The 19,465-nt window shown below is 39.0% G+C and overlaps 1 protein-coding gene across 8 annotated transcripts in view; it reads right to left on the minus strand.

Annotated features, from left to right (window-relative positions):
• Positions 1 to 19,465, minus strand: part of TENM2 (teneurin transmembrane protein 2) — a 2,373,952-nt gene that overhangs the window by 53,782 nt on the left and 2,300,705 nt on the right. For all 8 annotated transcript variants that reach the window (XM_075601896.1, XM_075601894.1, XM_075601892.1 and 5 more), the window contains 4 exons: positions 8,798 to 9,008; positions 4,189 to 4,308; positions 3,080 to 3,341; positions 1,987 to 2,254 (listed from right to left, as the gene is read on the minus strand). In XM_075601896.1, the coding sequence (XP_075458011.1) occupies positions 1,987 to 2,254; positions 3,080 to 3,341; positions 4,189 to 4,308; positions 8,798 to 9,008 (861 nt within the window). The remainder of the gene's footprint in view (positions 1 to 1,986; positions 2,255 to 3,079; positions 3,342 to 4,188; positions 4,309 to 8,797; positions 9,009 to 19,465) is intronic.

Below are 19,465 nucleotides of genomic sequence, written 5' to 3' on the forward strand. Positions count from 1 at the left end.
TTAAGAAATCAGAATTTAGAACTAAGTTAAATAGAAATAGCCGTGTTAGTCCTGTTGTGATAGTACAGAGTAATAAGTACTTCAGTATTAGGTGTTACATTTTTTATTTGGACTAACAATAGATATTATAAGACAAGCTTTTGGGTGTTCTCTCTCTTCTACAGGTCAAGCAATAGTGATTTACAAAATATTCCACAGATGTAAAAAACAAACAAAAAACAAGACAACATAACTATATAAATAAAGTGGGCAGAAAAAAAAGGAAATAAATAAGATCCAGGAATTTTCTCATTTAAATGTATTCAAAATAGCAATGAGAATTTGAGTAGATATGGCACTGACCTAAAAGAATGAATATTACTATTAAGTACTATTAAAAAAAAAGAGTTTGGTTAGAAATAGTGGCAGATACTGCATGGTAATAAATACCTAATACTTTTATCAACCTATTGAAAGACCAAACAATCTGTACCCAATATTCCCATCTTGGAATTTCAGCCACACTTTAGTGCACTTGAAGTAGTTTACATTAATAATTCTCTCTGGTCTACGCTTCACTGATCAAGCGTGGAAGCATTGTCAAGTTCTGTGCTACTTCTTTTGTAGCATGGGACTTTCAGCCCTCAAATATGAGATGGGCAAAATGGAATAGGAATAGAAAATATAAGGCTATATCAATGGACACCTGGTTCCCTGCAATTTGCTGCAGTAGAATTCTTATGGGCAATCCTGCAGCAAAGAAATTAACTGTACAAGAGAAGATGTAATTACCATACAGTTGCTAATATATTAACGTGTTCTAACACAGCAATTTTAAATAAGTATAAATGCAGACTGTTGAAAAGCAATATCCTTATAATTTTATTTTACTTATATTATATTCTATAGGGCTGAAGTAATGGCTCAGTGAGTAAACCCACTGAATCTGAGAACAATGACACTGAGTTTGAAGCAGGGGAGCTGGGTTCAAATCCAAGTGTCAGATCCTTGTGACCTTGGGCAAGTCACTTTATCTCTCTGTGCCTCAGACACCAACAACATAGATTCTAAGCTCATCTGGACAGGGACTGTGTCTGTAAGGCTGCGGTCCCAGTAACTGCCACAGCGTACGGCGCGGCGTGCGCTGTGCGTGTAAGCACCGCCCCTCAATGGGGCTGGGCCCAGTAGTCACCTTTACACTGAAGGTGCAGCCGCGCCGTACTGCAAGGTTTTTTACAACTCAATGAAATTGAGTTTAAACATGCGACGGAGGCATGGCCACGCCCCCAACGGCGGTTCACCCAATGAGGGTGAACCAACCACGTGACGTCATGGCCACGCCCCTGCAAATCCCCGATCACGCCCCCTCCCGTCGCAAGCTTCCTCTCTCCTGGAGACCGCAGATCGCGGTTAGCGCTGTGCACGCGCCGCCACCCCCGCCGGGCGCGCGTGTCACAGTCATGACTGGGACCGCAGCCTAATAGTTCTATGTGCTGCGTACTGCGCACTATACTGTACTTGTGAAGCACTTTGAGTCCCATTTAGAGAAAAGTGCTGTACTACATAAAATTATTCTTATTACAGTATATTAACTACTGTATCTAAAAAATGTTGTACTGTATCTGCAGATGCAGTGAATGTGTTCCACAAAGTCCAATAAATAGTGCTTAGTTGGTTAATACCATTCTGGCTACTGACAGACTAAAAAATCTAATGTCGGTACATACCCATCAACATGGTACATTACAGCCCAAATCACAAATATTATTTGTTATACAGTATAGCAGTACTGTACTGTACATTTAGAGAGCACACATTTTCACCTGAGCATGTAAGGTTGAAAGATAAAATAATGAATGATACTGAAAGTGTAAGGAAGACTAACAACTTTGCTGAACCTATGATAGGCTTCAGGGAATATTGTTTTTTGCGGTACTGTGCAAAGATGAAACTTTCATTTAATTCACGTTAAGCATTAATCAACACAGCGTGGAGGTGATCACATACCTACAGCATCCGAAAGTCCGTACACCCTCTGACCATACGCATCGTGTTTATCCCAGACAAAGGTGTAGGCTAAATTAGTTGATGCTTGGAATGACTTTTGAAACAGATGACCTTCAACTGCTACCATCAGGTGCACTTTGAGAAGATTAAGCGGTACCATAGACTGTGTCATAGTGATCTTTAACAAGGACTTGTATCCTGCAGTCCGAGAACTCAGATAACAGAGCTTCAAATTAGAGCCTATCATCTCTACCTCTTCGTGAAGAACCTGGTAATAAAAACATTATTGGAGAAGGAATTTGGAATTATTCATGCTTATGATGGAAATATAAACTGAAATATTTCTGATACTCAATAAGCAAGTTTTTTTATTTTTAGGGAACATCCCCAAAATATTATTTCCAGTATACTGTACATTCATCCTATGAGCTGAGCATGAGTTAAGGAGGAGTTACACGAAACGCAAATTATAATGGGATGTATCAAATTCTGCAAGAAATTATGGTTTGCATCCAAACAAACTTTTCTTAGACCTTTCAGCCTATCTATCTATCTATCTATCTATCTATCTATCTATCTATCTATCTATCTATCTATCTATCTACCTATTCTCATATAAACAGGAATTGTCAAAGCAGCAGACTAAAACTAGTCTTCTAATGTGAAAAAAAGTTTACCAACATACTCATATCAAATTGTTTTAAAACTTTGAAAATCACTTTGTAATGCATTGGTTGGGATGAGTGACATTCCAGAGCCGTATGCATTAGATATTACAAAAGAATATCTATTTTCCTCTTGTTGTTTGCCTGTGACTTTTTGTACTAACCCTTAGCATTTTAAGATGTAGTGTGTTTGGAAAAAACAAGTCTGTAATGAATACATTGTATTTCAAACCTCTTGCTGAACTAGTGCATTTCAACTGAAATACACAGGAACATATTCTTGTGATCCCTTTGAGACCATACAAGTAAGTGTTTCTGAAATGGAAATGTGTTTGTTAAGTATTCTGGAGTGCATTATCATAACAAATGACATTTTATTGTCACTATGCTTGTTTATTATTTTTGCTCTGCATTTTGCCATTGCATACCTGTGTTTCTGGCACTATAGGATTCCGTCTTGGAGAAGAACTGAAGAAGGTTGAAAGTGGAGAGGAGATAATAACTGGATCAGGCCTCACAAACCCACTTAAGTCACAACTAGGAATGGTGTTTTCCTCTGTCTTCATTGCCAACGTGTCCATAGCATAGAAACTATTCCATGGTAACCACACTGTCCTCTCCTGGCTCATGAATGGAGCTCGCTCAAAGTGAAGAGTTAGGGATGCGCCTCCATTAGCTATTAAATCAAATCTGAAAGAATATATTTTGTAAATTAGCATGGCATGGATGGACATAATTACTGTGAAATCGTATTAACATGCAGTTACAGAATATGGCTTGTTTTAAAACCTTTAGAACCTGAGAAATAGGTATCATGCATTCTCAGAATGTCCCACTACTCTACCACATCTCCTAACTGCAGCTTTGAATCCCCCATTTTAACCCAATGAGAATAAATTCCCTTTATTAAACATTTTTTTGACCATATTTACTAAGAAGTCTACTTACTTAGACACCTTGGAGCCCATGTACTTGACTAGGCAGAAAAGGCCCATATTTACTAAGTTGTGTTGGAATGTATGGTGAAATGGTATGGAGTAGTGTTGTTTAGTATTGTAATTGTGGCCCTTGATTTCTTCCCCACAGGGGAGTGGCTTCACAGCATTAGGAATAGAGATCAATATCTGGAGGCAGTTGTGTCCCTCTTCTTCAAAACAGCTTTTACTTCTTCACCAAAATCACCTTTCACTAACAGTTAAAAAGCCTTGATCTATGTTCTACTACACAGGAGAGACTTTATGACATCAGCAATAGGAACCAATATCTGAGGGACGTTTTTTTCTCCATTAATTGAAGCACCTCTCACGAACACTTTGAATTCCATTTTAACTCTTCTCCAAATGCAGCTCTCTGCTTACCGGATTTCCATGTCAAAAATAAAACTACTGTTATACAGTTTCTTTTCAGTACTCAGGTAGTAGGCAAAATTGAATGAGCCAACTAGGTGAGCCAAGTAATCATTCATATCTGCCAATGTCTGTGTTTTTAATCCCTATTGATGCACTCGAGAGCTCCCATGAAACGCCTGAATACTTACGTGCCATCCTGGCGCGTTATAGTGTATCCATACTTTGGATATTTCACAAAAGATACATTGACACCAACAAGAGGAGTTCCATCTATGGTCACCACTTGGCCTCTTATGAGCGATACAAGGCTGTAAAACAAAGATTATTGCAATTGGTGATAGTCAACAAAATTACTATACAAAAAAACAACTAAATCAGATCGAAACATACTGATATGTGCTAATAGAAGGAACGCAAACAAAAAGAAGGGGCAGATCTTCAATTTCTGTTGAACTTATTTGTAATGGCCATATATATCTTTAAATACATTTATCTTCGTACTATTATCACACAGTGTGAGATGTGGTATACAACAATCAGAGCCACTGATGGGACAGCCAGCACTGCTGTCCCTGGCCCAGTAGGTTTACGGGCCCGGTGCCCTGCAGACATGAATTCTCTTGAGGGGGCCCCTTGAGATGCAGAAAGCAGGTCGAGGGGAAATCCATTCCTTTGCAAAGCCTCTGTAAGAAGATGGGTGTTCAGGGAGAGCAGATCGGGGCAGAAGTGCTAAATCAGGGGGAGAAAACACACATGAAAGGGAAGACATGATAGAGGGAGAGGTGAGAAACAGATGCTGGGGCAGAGGAGAGAGAAAGAGAACCCTGAAAGTAAAGGAAAATTACATGAAGGGTAAAATATGAGAGAGTCAAAGGGGGAAGGGAAATACAGCAGAGGAAATAAATAGGTAAGGGTGAAAGGAAATTGAAAAACATTAGGGAAAGGAAAGAAGAAAAAGACATTGGAAGAATGAAAAACATGAGGGGCGGGGGAGAGGAGAGAGAGACATGTGGGGGAAAGAAGAGAGACATATGGGAGACGAAGATAAATACATGAGGAGGAGAGAACAGAGTCACAAAAAGGGAAAAGATGGGATGACATCAAGGGTGTGACAGACAACGACACTAGGGGAAAAGGAAAGATAAAGGCAATGAGGGGGAGGATAAAGAAAGATACAAGTTGGGGCAAAGTAGACAGAATGCTATTATATCCTAACATTTGTAGGGGCCCCATTCTTCAAATTTGTCCTCAGCCTAAAAAACTCTTCTGGTGGACCTGACAACAATACATAAAGTGTTGATAAAGAACAAGTGCTATAGACACACTGTAATTGGGAACAGTGTAAGACTGAAACATATACCCCAAGGAGCTTACAGTCTAAACCCTAGAGCTAGGTACAAATAGAAACAGCAGGGAGAGACATACAGTAAATGCTTGTGGTATCAGTGCAACAAGGACACACTGCTAATCCACTCAGATGGTAAAGTCTTTGCAAAGGAAAGGTGCCATTTATACATGATAGAGAAGCAGACAAAGTATAGTTGATCACCAAGGCAGCAAAAAACAAATAGGAAAGAAAAGTCTCTCTCCCCGTGTAAAAGAGTAATAGTCTATAGTATGTATGTAGGGTTTTGATAAAAGGGCTCAAATTATTTCAAAACACTAATTTCTATTTGGCCAAAATGGTGTGTGGACATTTATAAAAAAGGAAGACCAAGCAAGACATATTTTGTACTTATTTTTTCACATTTGCTCAATATCACGTGGGTGCTAATACCACAAGGTAGTGTTATAGTGTTATCAACATGCCTTTACTCTCATGGTTCATAATCAAATTAGTAGTGCTATATTTGTATCAAAAAGCCTATGCAATGTGTCACATTTTATTGTTTAGAAAGTAATTTGTTATTTTTTTTACAAGGAGAGACAAAAATGCTTGATTTGTAACTGCAAGAGTGAAGCAGGTAAAGAAAAGCCTTGTTTCTTGCAGAGATGGGAAGTTGGCAGGTATTCAGCTTCCTAGCTGGATTTAATAGTTTTGAGGTAATTTGGTACATGCAGTGATTCTTGACACCGAAAATACCTGGACTGGCTCCCAGCTTTAGAGCTAAGGGATCAAAATGACCCGCATCTCAACAAAGATAATGGAAACCCTGTCAGAGTCCTGGAAATCAATCCGGTGCATTTAGCTTTTCACTCTGTTATGCCATCATTTATTCCCCATCAATCAATACTATAGCTGAAATAATAGTGTAATCTCAGCACATCTGTCTTAATTGTGAGCACACACAATTCCTTTAATTTCTTCATTGTGGGTACCTCCAGCAATAAAAGGGGCTGCTGCTAACTTTAACTATGGAGTATATTAAAAATATTCCATCGCCCTTTAAAAGCCAAGCCTGAAGCTCTTTTATGTTATTCCTTCACATAATGTCCTAGGAATATTATGCAGTTTTCTCTGCAGAAATGAAAGCTATCAATTTATATTTCTTTCTTTAGCCAGTTAAGTAGAAGTTGATGGTGGAGGAAAGCGTCCTGCCGAGCTATTACCAGCTTTAACAGGTCTTAATGGTCTCTAGGGGCTCGGCTGACCTCCATTGACCTTGGACTACAGCTCGGCAGATTAAAAAAAAACCTGCGGGGTGTCTCATAGCTGCAATAAACTGAGTCTATCTAAACCGTTTGTCTAAGTAATATACAGGCCCTCAATGTATTATGTACTGAAGATGTTTCGTAGTAGTGATAAACAATAGTGCAGTAATATGCAGGAAATAGAAGGGAAGACGATGTTTTTGACAGTGAGATACTAAAACTGTATTGGCAGAACTATTGCATTTAAAGATGTGGTCCTACATCCCATCAAAATGAACCAATGACAGTCATATGGTAATAGGTTTAATGGAGAACTAAACATAATTGATACAAATTTGAAGTACTGTAAGTATCTAGTGAAAGAAAGAATGCAGAATTGCTACCCAAGTTACATTGACCAAGGATACAGTTTATAGAATATTTCAGTGGTGACCATCTTTACTGATCCCTTCAAAAGGTTTAAAAATTATTATTTACATAAAATAAAGTGTGAGATGATGATTAAAGTTACCTTAGGCACCATGGCAATATTTATAACAAGTGCTTTATAAGACACCTTCCTTACACCCTTATCACGAAGAAGTGATTACTTACTAAACCGTGCTTTGTGTCTTATGAAGTAGGACTGCTTAGTAAATATGTCCCTCTGCATCTGTGTGTACCTCTCTCTCTCTGTATATACATATATACTAAGTGGATCTGCGTCTTGAAAAATAAGTCCAAATTGTAAATAGATAAATCATGGTGCATGTTTGCAGGAATGTCACATTATGGATTTCTACAAAGTAATGGTCTACTTAATTGTGCCTTGAGGTCAAAAGGAATTTCACCCATTTGTTGCTGATGCGATAGAGCTCTTTACAGCACAAAATACATTAATTGTAGTCTTATGTTCACAGTCTTATGTTCACAGGGGGAGAAAACATCAAACAGTTTTGTAAATCTCAAAGTATGTGACAAAAAGTCAACTATGGGTTAAAACCGAATAAGACGGAGTGAAAATCAGTTTGATTAGTATCCCACAAGACTGTACATCAGTGGTTTCTGAACGTGTTATTTCAGTGAAACACCAAGTTGATTTTTGAAAAGTAAGCGACACCCATAGTCCTTTGTTACATTGCTCCTACTGTAGATGTCAGCGTTTCTATTATTCTCCTTTCTACATCGGAGGCATGTTTTGTTAAAACCTCATGTTTTACTTTCCCCCTTTTTCTGCATTTGCAGGTAACTTTCTATCTTGTTTCTTCTGGCATAACAATCATGGCACACCACATTATCACATTAGCCCGGCTGACAAACACTCTACATACTGTACAAAGTACAAATAATAAAAACAAATATATACAGAGAGGTGACTTCTTTGGCCAAAGTATATGAGGTGTGTTGATGAGACCAAAGCAGTACTATAGTGGGGATCTGTCTTGTTCACTCTTTAGGCCCCGCTCACACAGCGCGCTACATGATGTGCGCGCGCTTATGTGCGCGCGTGCATTCGTGACAGACTCCTGGCGGCCAATGGTAGTGTTCAGTATTGAAACTACCATTGGCTGCAAAGTACGGCGTCGACGCTGCTGCAGTCACGGGTGTCTTTTTAAACTGTGACCTCCGGCTGCAGTAGCGTGACGTCAATTTCAGCAGCCAATCAATGTCCAGACGTTTACATTGATTGGCTGCTGAAATTGACCAGAGACTCAGAACTGGGGACGGGGGACGGGGAACAAGGGACGGGGAGGGACCCCCCTCCCTCAGTGTGGACCCCCCTCTCTCAGTGCTGACCCCTCCTCTCAGTGTGGACCCCCCCCTCTCTCAGTGCGGACCCCCTCTCTCAGTGTACACACACACAGCCACTCTGTGCCCGTGACACTGAGCCGCCCGCCCCCCGCATGTTGGACCATTCCGTCTGCTGGGGATGATTACACCGCCCAGCAGACGGAGGCGCACACACGCGGATGCGCGCACGCAGCGTCGTGAAGCCCGCTGTGTGAACGCGGCCTTATCAGTTTATGTTGTTCAGGGGTCAGAGAGCAATATACCTGGGTTAAAGTACTATACGCCCTTAAAAACGAGAGGAGAATTTCATTGAAAAAATATAGTACCATCACAAAGTTTCTACATTTTTAAATACAGCCAACAAAGCTGCTTTAGGTTTCTTCTTTTAAACACATATGATCCTCTAAATCTGTTATTAATCTTCCTATTTTGTACCTGCTGTTGAAAGGATTTTCTCCAGGTATTATGTGCGTGCTGTCTTTTCCCACCAAAAGTTTGATTCTGTCATAAAAAGATTTCACTGCTGGTGAGCCCGACTGGCTTTGCTGGATGATATCAAGAGGGTCACGCGAGCCGCGGCAAAGCAAACTCGATTGGCAAGTTGACTGGAGACAGCAGTCTGGGTCCAAGCAATCGACGAGGCCATCTGCATGAAGGCAAGAAGAGTAATGGGATAGTGATGAATGCACCTGGAAGTCTTGAATTAAGGTCAGCATATGATTGTCATGTTTAACTGCTGTACAAATATAAATCACTTGAATGGGTGTATAGGAAGAAGGCAGTGACCGGTGCTTGTTTCACATGCTTCATAGCGTTTCAAAATGTTGCTCTCTCCCAAGGTTTTTCCTGGGGAATAAATAAATATTGTAGAATACGAGAATTTATGTGATCAGCATGAAAAGAAAAAAAAATTGATGTCAATTTACATGTAAAAATACATTCACACATTTAGTGGGCCAAGTAAGTGTTGCTGTTGCTTATGTAGTCAGCAGTTATGATTCAAAATTAATTTAAAAAGAAACCCTGCAATTAATGGAAAGCAGCATTTAATTGGATAAAACAATAATTCCTCTTCTAATGTGTTTGCCCTGGTATTTTAATTGCTAAAATTATGATTGCATTACATAGCGCTTCGAGCATATGTATTGTACTTAATCATATTTGTGTACTCTGTACATTGATACACAGTGATTGCATAAATATTAGAACTGGTGATTCTTTGACTTTAGCCATCTTTTTGCTTAAAGGTGATCTAATGTTAGTGATACAACTAGATGTTTGATACTTAAAAATATCAGATGTGTAAAATCCAGTTGAACTCATTTTTAAAAGTCCAGAATGTTTATTTTATTTACAAAGATTCTGAATGGAAGAGGAGTCGACTGTCAGGATAAAGATTCAAATGTTTTTAAAATATGTTCACTGGTCTAACTTTTTTGAAGATCTCGGTCGTTAAGATTTTACCTGGTAAACATATAAATGGCACTAATTTAAATCAGTTCTACATGGTACACCTTTCACATCTTAATATTTCTACCTTTTTCACAACCAGTTTTTGTCATTTCCTCTTAATGGTAAACTTAGGTAACTACTGTAAGACCATGAGGTTCACTCACTCATATCCAACAATTAGTGAACATGTTTTATTTATAGAATAAGACAAGGACCAAATTGATCACTTTTGGTTACACCTTAGACCAGGGGTTCTCAACTACAGTCCTCAAGACCACCCAACAGGTCAGGTTTTAAGGATATCCCTACTTCAGCACAGGTGGTTCAATCAGTGGCTTAGTCGAAGAGCCTGCTTCAACACTGGTGACAATCAGTGGCCCAGTCGAAGCAACCTGTGCTGAAGCAGGGATATCCTGAAATCCTGACCTGTTGGGGGGTTTTGAGGACAGAGTTGAGAACCCTGCCTTAGACAATTTTCACATAATTAAAGGGCTACATACAGTTTACAGGCTGCCTTGTGCATCGATATATAGTACTTCTGCATTACAGATGCCAATAGGTTAACTCTAGAGATGGGCACATTTTTGGGGCAAATTTGGATCCCCAGCAGTTTGGCCTTTGGTTCGTGGATTTCAGTGGACCAATGTCAAAAAGGACGATTCGCGCATTGCAGATTTTTTTATTATTACCTGTACACTCCTCAGATTCTACAACCCATTGAGGGATTGTTGAATCCGCGGATTGTATTCTACACATCCGTTCATGGGTTATATCCAATGGCGGATTTTGATGAATGTGAATTCCGCAAAACGGATTTTGGGGTATAGCATCAGCGCAAAATCCAGGATCGGATTTGGGTGGATTCGCCCATCTTTAGTTACCTCAACAATTTCTTATAACTTACATTAGTCACTTCATTGGTTTGAAAAATCAAGCATTGTTATTAGTTAAAAATCTTATCACGGCATCTAATATTTCACATTCCTCAAAGAACTCAGACCATTAGGAGGACGGCTCTAACAACCTTTGATAACATGATAATACAAGTATGTTCTATTACCCTGACCACAAAAACAGTTTAAAAGGCAGAGGATTTTATTACTAACTTGTGTCCTGTATTTGAAAAGTAAAATGTATATTATTATTATTTGCACCACTGGTAAGTGGACGTATATACACATCTCACATCCTATTGATTGCACACATCTCTCTAAAGTGTGATGGTCTTCTTTATCAAAATGTATATGTCCCATTGCAAATTTTGATGGCTAATAATACGTGTGAACCTACAGTATTATACCAGTAATGACCTCATCACGCATCATGATAATGAGCTTCTAGAGCTGAACACTTTTGGAAGACACACTGAACTTTAAATTGGCACACCAATCTCCCAGTGGCCTGTCAGTCAGGAGAATCACATCTTTGTGCCAGTGAGCCCCCTTGGATATAGTCTGACATTGCAATCTCCACTAAATTACCCTGTCACTGCCAATTTTACAGTTATCTTGCAAACAATCAAGCAGGCAATCAAACGCTTCAGAATTGCCAGTTCAGGACCTGGGAGGTTAGAATGTCTCCATTCAATACCAGTAAAAAAGAAGCATATCATTCTTTTGACATTGAATGAGTTATTTATATATTTAGTTCTCATTTCTACCCATACAAAGAGCACGGATGTATGGTATAAGAATATACCCTTCAAGACTGTTGTGACTTCTTTTCTTATAGTGTCACAGCTATTTTATTAAACCTGTACATGCTGTAATAGCCAGTAATACTCTACATTTTAACTGTATATGAGTATCTGTATAAGGCTTGCTGAGCATGTGGGACATTTCATAAGAAACATATAATTCAGCTAAGCAAGCTGTCAGGCTAGCTGAGACAAGTCATTAGAAATGGGTGAACTTTTTACATGCGCTAGCGAACTTTGTAAACTTTAATAATAACTTTATTTCATATAGCGCTTTTCTGCCAATGGGACTCAAAACGCTTCACAATTACTGTATAGTGCGTGGTACACAGCACGTAGGAATTTTACAAACACAGTCCCTGTTTTCGGTGCCTGAGGCTTTCCCAAGGTCACAAGGAGCTAACACAAGGAATTGGACCAGGGTCCCTTGATTCAAACTCAGCGTCGTTGTTTACAGAGTCAGTGTCTTTCTTCACTGAGTCACTCCTTAGGGTATGATCCCAGTCAGTGCGCGCGTTGGAGCACCTTTCGGCGCTCCACCCATTTCTTAAGCGATCAGTGGAGTTCAGATTGCTCGCGACGGGGGGTGGGGGAGGTGACCATGATGTCACACAGCTGGTTCACCCTCGTTGGTTGAACTTCCACGTGACGTAGAAATCGCTTGGCCGCCGCGCCAAAAGACACATTTCTTGTCTTTTGGCAATGTTGTCACGCCATCACGTTTTGAGCTTGTGCGTGCACGGACTGACTGGGGCCAGACCCCGTAGAGGGCTATCTCTTGTTCGCGCCACGCACGCGTGGTTGCAATCACTGGGACCGAGGCCTTACTCTTTGTAACTTGTCGAAAAAGTTTGCTTTACTCCAAAAGTTCGCAATAAAGTCCCTTAGAGCTAAAAGTCTCATGGGCACTGCATATTTGTTTAATTTTGATTACGTTCTCTTGAGAAATTCGATCCAGTCTGGACCATACTTTTCTACTACCAAGGTCCTACAGTATGCCACTATTTGCAAGTAAAACTTAGAACTCAATGCTTATTGTGCCAATTTTTCTCCCTAGTTACCCTGATGAAATGTTCTTAGGAAAACCAAGAGCCATACAGTATGCATCAAGCTTTGCAAACTAAAGCATTGTTCCAAAGATGACACAAATTGCTTCGGGTCAAATAATGCAAAGTGAACTCGAATTATTAAAGTGCTTTACGTCAATTTAATACCAGTATATAATAAAAACGATACTGTATAACAACCCTCCCCCAACATGTACAGTATGTATGCATGTATGTATATATGTATGTATGTCTTTATTTGTATAGCGCCATTAATGTACATAGCGCTTCACAGCAGTAATAGCTACAATCATATAAATAATAAGATATAAATAACACAAAGGGAAGCAGTGCTTCAGACTTAAAAGTAACATTTAGGAAAAGGAGACCCTGCCCCGAAGAGCTTACAATCTAATTGGTTTGTAGGAAGAACGTACAGCGACAGTAGGAGGGCATTCTGGTAAGTGCGTCTGCAAGGGGCCAGGGTTAATGTATAAATATGACCTATCCTAAACAATTCAGCATTTTTTACGCAAACGTTGATATTCTGTATGCACTCTACTATATTCCCACTTCACCAAGCTGAAGGTATGTTAAAGAGTAAGTGGGACTCCTTATATCTGTGCTGATTATGCCAGGACCAAATTCACTTATGTTCCAGAGATAAATGTTGTTAACATTATGAATAAAGGCTAACTGACTAACAACCATTCATAATTCACTAAGTACTGTAGGTAGATGCTATAAGTTGAAAAATGGAAAAGAATGGGGTTATGGGGCTCACCTACTTACAGTAAGTATATAACTAAATAGATTATTCATAAACGCTGTTAATTTGGGGTTGGCAGTACAGACATTTAGAAAAGTACTTAAAGTCCACAACAACTGAGTTTAAAGAGGCAATCGAAGCTGGCGATTTTTTAGTGATTTTATTTTTTAACATATTTTTTAACATATTTTTTATCATAGGATTGAAGCAGAGGGTCTCCAGAGCCGAACCCCATTAATTTCAGTTCCAGGAACCCCCTGCTTCCAGAGATACTTACCTCCGTAGAGATGCCAGTAGCTGCTCGGCTTGCAGGTTTCACATAATGGTGGCATTTCAAAGCGCCTGTGTCCTGTGGGCCAATAGGAAGCTGTGGAATCATCATGTTCGGCTTCCTATTGGCCCACGTGACATGAGTGCTTTAAACTTTGCCGGGATACCGGCACTCCCTACGGAGGTATGTCGGGAAGCAGAAGGTCCCCAGAGCTGGAAATAATGAACCTCAGCTCCAGAGAGCCCCTGCTTCAACCCTATGTTAAAAAAAAACAGTAGTAATTTTTTAAAAAGCATGAATTTCTGTTTTAAGACCTACACTAAATCCAGGCTTTTTAACTAGTTCTCCAAAGGGGTCAGATCAGGAAACATTTAGAAGTAGACGCATGCTTATTGTATTGTAATTTTAGAAACATTTAAAGACTTGAAAATTATTACATTTCAACATTTAGAACATTTGTTCCATATATATTTACTTTACCTTTTTTTTTATAAGTGAGTTACCAGTGTGAAAACTTGCACTTACAATAGCTGCCAAAGCAACGAGTATGAAATTAACAGGAAATTAACTGTCCTAAGGCAGCATTTATCCTGTGGGCCACCAGTGGAAAGTGGTAATATGAAATCAACATATATATATATATATATATTGCATGCAATACATATATATGCAAATATATGCAATACATATATATGCAAATGCAACTGTATGCTCATCGGCATGTCTTAGGCAGGTCTGCAACCCCGCCTTTCCCCATTATCACCCAGAATACAGCACTTCCACTGCAGCAAGGGATTCTGGGAAATGACATGCAAATGAGCACACAATGTCACTTTTTGCCTCAAAAACCATTTTTAACATGGTTCCCTATAGGCTAAAGCTTGCTGCATGGTCACAGCTTTGAGCACAGCCAGGGTTAAGGTGCATACCCAGAAAACCACCCACAGACAGCTGTTTTGACCTTAATGGGTCTCATCAGTGTGGGGTTGATTCTAACTGGGTATGCAAAAAGGCTATGGTATAGGCTATACCATAATACTGAGTTAAGTTATGGTGAGTAAAAAAAGTGACAAAAACCCTCCACAGGAAAGCAAATATGCAAATACAACTGTAAGCTTTAGCCTATAGGGAACCATGTTAAAAATGGTTTTTGAGGCAAAAAGTGACACTGTGTGCTCATTTGCATGTCATTTCCCAGAATCCCTTGCTGCAGTGGAAGTACTGTATGCTGGGTGATAATGGGGAAAGGCGGGGTTGCAGACCTGCCTAAGACATGCAGATGAGCATACAGTTGTATTTGCATATTTGCTTTCCTGTGGAGGGTTTTTGTCACTTTTTTTACTCACCATAACTTAACTCAGTATTATATATATATATATATATATATATATATATATATATATATATATATATATATATATATATATATATATATATATATCATAAATAAAGCAGTCAGCACTCTAATGTAAAGCAAAAGGCAGTTGCTAGTCCCATAGGAATCCACAAATCATACGAACCAGCCCAAAGACCAGTAAAGAGACAGCAACCAGCGAGGTGTAATCCAAAATAATCTGTATTGAAATGAACAGATACACGAAAGCCATGGCTTTCGTGTATCTGTTCATTTCAATACAGATTATTTTGGATTACACCTCGCTGGTTGCTGTCTCTTTACTGGTCTTTGGGCTGGTTCGTATGATTTATATATATATATATATATATATATATATATATATATATATATAATAAAGAATAAAGTGTCAAGTGGGTGTTTTGTTCATGTTTCCTTCTTGCTGAATACACCTTGCATGTGATCATATCCATTTGTGATACTGTGGCATGAAACATGTAATTTATTCCGGAACCTTAGAGGTCACACAGTGTGGGTTAAATTCCCATTTTGCATTCTCTTTCTTGTTTGTGTTACTATTTTAAGAGCGATGTTCTAAACATTTTCGCAAGTCGTAGGCAACTTATTAACATATTCGTATTAAGCGCTGTTCAGCTTTTTAAAAAAACAGATGAAATAATTGATGATACTTGTCGGTCAATGAAAAACTGCATACAGAATGGCAGGATAATTACAGCTTTAACTGTATTCCACTATGATTTTGGTTGGTTCCACAATTAAACCGAAGTACCAAAATCAAGAGAAATTCAGCAAGGGGTAATTTTAAAATGTGCATAACAATCTTTATATTTCCATACGCATGAAGGAAATAAATAGATTTGCCTGGCACAAGAAATGTACTTGGTAAATGTGAGTAATTGACGAGTAGAATTGTGCTAACGCAGAAACATCTGTTCCCCTGTTGCAAAGTTAACTGTGTACCTTTGCAAGATGTTATTAATTAAACTTCTACTGTAGTTCGGGGTAACAACCAGACTAGTAAATGACCACAGTTTCACACCTGTTTTTACATTGCAGGGACATTGTATTATTCAAGCCCAGAATATATAGAGTATATACAGACTCCATTGCAATATGCTCTGAAGGTGTCTTTACCTTTGCTTGAGAAAATTTCAGATCCATTCTAATGAGTGGGACTGAGATCTTCCTAAGCAAGGGGAGGATATCTTCTCAGCTAACTTGTTACAGCAGAGGTGGCCAACTCCAATTCTCAAGGGCTACCAATGGGTTAGATTTTCAGGATATCCCTGCTTCAGCACAGCTGGCTCAATCAGTGGCTCAGTCAAAGACTGCACCCACCTGTGCTGAAGCAGGGATATTGTGAAAACCTGACCTGTCGGCAGCCCTTGAGTTGGCCACCCCTGTGTTAGAGTGTAGGTTTCCATGAAGTCCAAACAATGTTTTCACACGAGCCTCATTCCTTGTACTTTGATGGGAGATAAACGCCTGCAGAAGGGAGGGGAGATTCATGAAGCGCGTGATAGCATTAACGGGGATCAAGCTCCGAAACCTATACTGAAGCTTCGTGAATCCCCCCTATCTCTGCAAATAATTTTTTCATCAGCACAACGTGTATCTTAAAGTCACGTTGGGGTGCTTCTCCAGGTAGCTTCTTAGGTACTGAGAATACTGGATTAGAATGCTTTTTAAGTCGAATAACAAGTCACCATAGGTAATATTTTATTATAGTGTACAACTGTATCTACCATCTTTACTATTTCATATTTTATCTACAGTACAACAGTAAAACAATGGGACATAATGGTGAAAACATAACATATACTAAAATAAACTACCGTCATTCTTCTGGTGGAATGTTGGTGACAATCATGGGATAGAACGAGAACACCATCCTACTGTCTCTGTAAAGTCTCCCTACCTACCACTTAGATTGTAAGCTCTTTGGGACAGGGACTCTTTTTCTTTGTGCCTTTTATGTCTGAAGTGTTTATTCTAATTATGTGTTTTATTGTTATAGTATTATGTCACGTGTATTGCTGCTGTGAAGGAGGATGTACATGGATATCGCTAAAGTATATAAATAAAGAAATCCGTACACACTGTACATATTGCAGACATGGATCTGCTGTCTCCAAAAGACAAGCCTTTTCAACCATAGTTTGAGTACAACCAACCAATATTCCATTCGTTTAAATTAACTGCGCTCATGCATGTTTACTAATTAATCGGTTATTCCTAAAACCTGGTGAGGCTGAGCTTCCCTGGGGATAGATTTGAGAATCGCTGCTCCAAATTATCGCTAGCAGTGTAAAATGTGTGCATAAGCATCCATTGCGAAACTCAAGGGAACAATATTGAATATTCAAGGGTGAATAATCTGTAAACTATCCAGAACAATAGAGAAATGAATCTCTTTTTATCAGCTTGTCAATTTGCTATGCAGCGTTAACTGCAATCAATTTTACATACCACAAGTGGCTAAAAATGTTGCACGTTTTTCTTAACCCTTTAATTTCCCCAAACAACTGCTGGTGTTCAACAATTTTAGCTAAAGCTGTGATCACACCCCTAGATCATGAGCCTATAATGCAAAAACAGTGCTAATCAAAGTGAATTTCAATCTCTTAAAGCAACAATTCCTTTTGTGTTTTTTCTAGTATCATACTCTGAACTTGTGGGGTTCAGGGAGCTGAGCCCCGCTATTCTAGATATAATGTATATTCACAGGATTAGATTTGCCACCAGGATAACCAATAGTAAGCAGCAGCATCCGAGTGATGTTGAAGCCTTCTTATGGCTTGCTAGAGTGAAGCTGGTCAGACCAAACTGAAATAAAAACCGAACACAAAATTGCAAATGTTTTGGGAAGCAGAGAGCTGCTAGAGTTAAAAATAGGTTCTGCTCTGGGATTGCAGCTTTAACTGCTCAGTGCTAGTGAGTATGTTAAACGTTATAATGTAGAATATCATTATTTATTTTCTAGTAATAAAATATTTTACTAGGAAAAAATACATTGACAGTCATGTCTTGTTTTCAAGTGTGTCCGGGACACAAAATAATAAGTTGGCAACATTACAATTCAGTTATATATAAGCTTGTAGGGGGTCCATGTTGAAATGGCTAAGAAGTAAAGAGTGACTCACTGTGAGTGCTCATTTGCCTGTCAGTACCCAGAATCCCTGGCTGCAGTGGAAGCATTGCATGCTAAGCGATAATGGGAAAAGGGGGGATGCAGAACTGTTTGAGACGTGAATGTGCTCACAAGTGATATTTTTATTTGCTGTACACTCAATAGTGGCGTGTTTTTGTCACTTTTTTTTACTCACCATAACTTATTTTGTGTCTGAGCATCAAATAACAATTTGGGTGCATATTGGGGTTTTTTTTTCCCCCTCTCTCTCTCTCTCTCCTATCTTGGTCTTTCTTCTCTCGGTCTTTCTTCTCTGACAGAAACTTGACGCTTAAATGCTATTACTAGGTGAGATCTTGAGTACCATTAGTAATTATACCACAGATACCGTCAGAGACCCAAATATACCCACAAATGGTATTTTTAGTTGCTGTACACTGTACGGTGGAGTGTTTTAAGTCCCTTTTGTTTTACCCTCTATAATCTTTTAATGTCTAATTTACAGTTGCAAAAGTGTTGAAAGTAGGAGACAGCCAAAGTCTTGAAAGAACATAGACAAGAGGCAGATTTCAGAGACTCCGGTAAATTGTTCCAGAAGTGGAGTGTCCAGCACAAAATGGAGGAGCAACAGGATTCTTTATTGAACATTGGGACCATAAGCAGGTTTCTAGAGGCAGATCTAAGGATATGTGCTGTGTAAAGTAGGGGTGATAAGTCTGCTCAGATAATTGGGTGATGTCCTGCAAGAATGTGATGGTAAGACAGGAAAGCTGTATGTTGTGTCTAGGGAAAGCCAACGTAGTCCAATTAATATCACGATGGTGAGGGCTGAAGTTGCATACAGTATTAAGATAAAATGGCATATTGAGTTGTTAAGAATGTCATGGTTGCTGATGTGAATTTGGGGTGCTGTACCATATACTGTACTATATCTCTATGGTCAATAATTGGTATCAGCATCTGCTGTGGCAGGATTTATTTACATGAAATACACCCAGGTTAGAATAGATTTTGGATTTCAAATATGTAATGCTAGTAAATGAGGCAAAATTAGAGTTAGAGCTGCTTCTGATCAGTAGTTCTGTCGTGGGAAGCCTTAGAAATATAGCCTTAGTCACGAATACCATAGTTACTGTTTTGTCAGTGTTTAAAAACTGTTCTGTTTTGAGTGATCCATCTTTCAACCTTTGAAAAATCAGATTGCAGTATATTTTAAGGTCAGTGAGGCTGGGACTGAGTTCAAATAGGATAGTATCATCAGCAGGCATATGCAAATAAGTCTAGGTGTGGTCAATCTTGGCACTCGTATGAAGGTCACATTTGTCTTGATAATAAGGAAGTAGCACACCCCACAACATATTCAT

This window comes from Ascaphus truei, chromosome 5, assembly GCF_040206685.1.
Source record: "Ascaphus truei isolate aAscTru1 chromosome 5, aAscTru1.hap1, whole genome shotgun sequence".
NCBI lineage: Eukaryota > Metazoa > Chordata > Amphibia > Anura > Ascaphidae > Ascaphus > Ascaphus truei.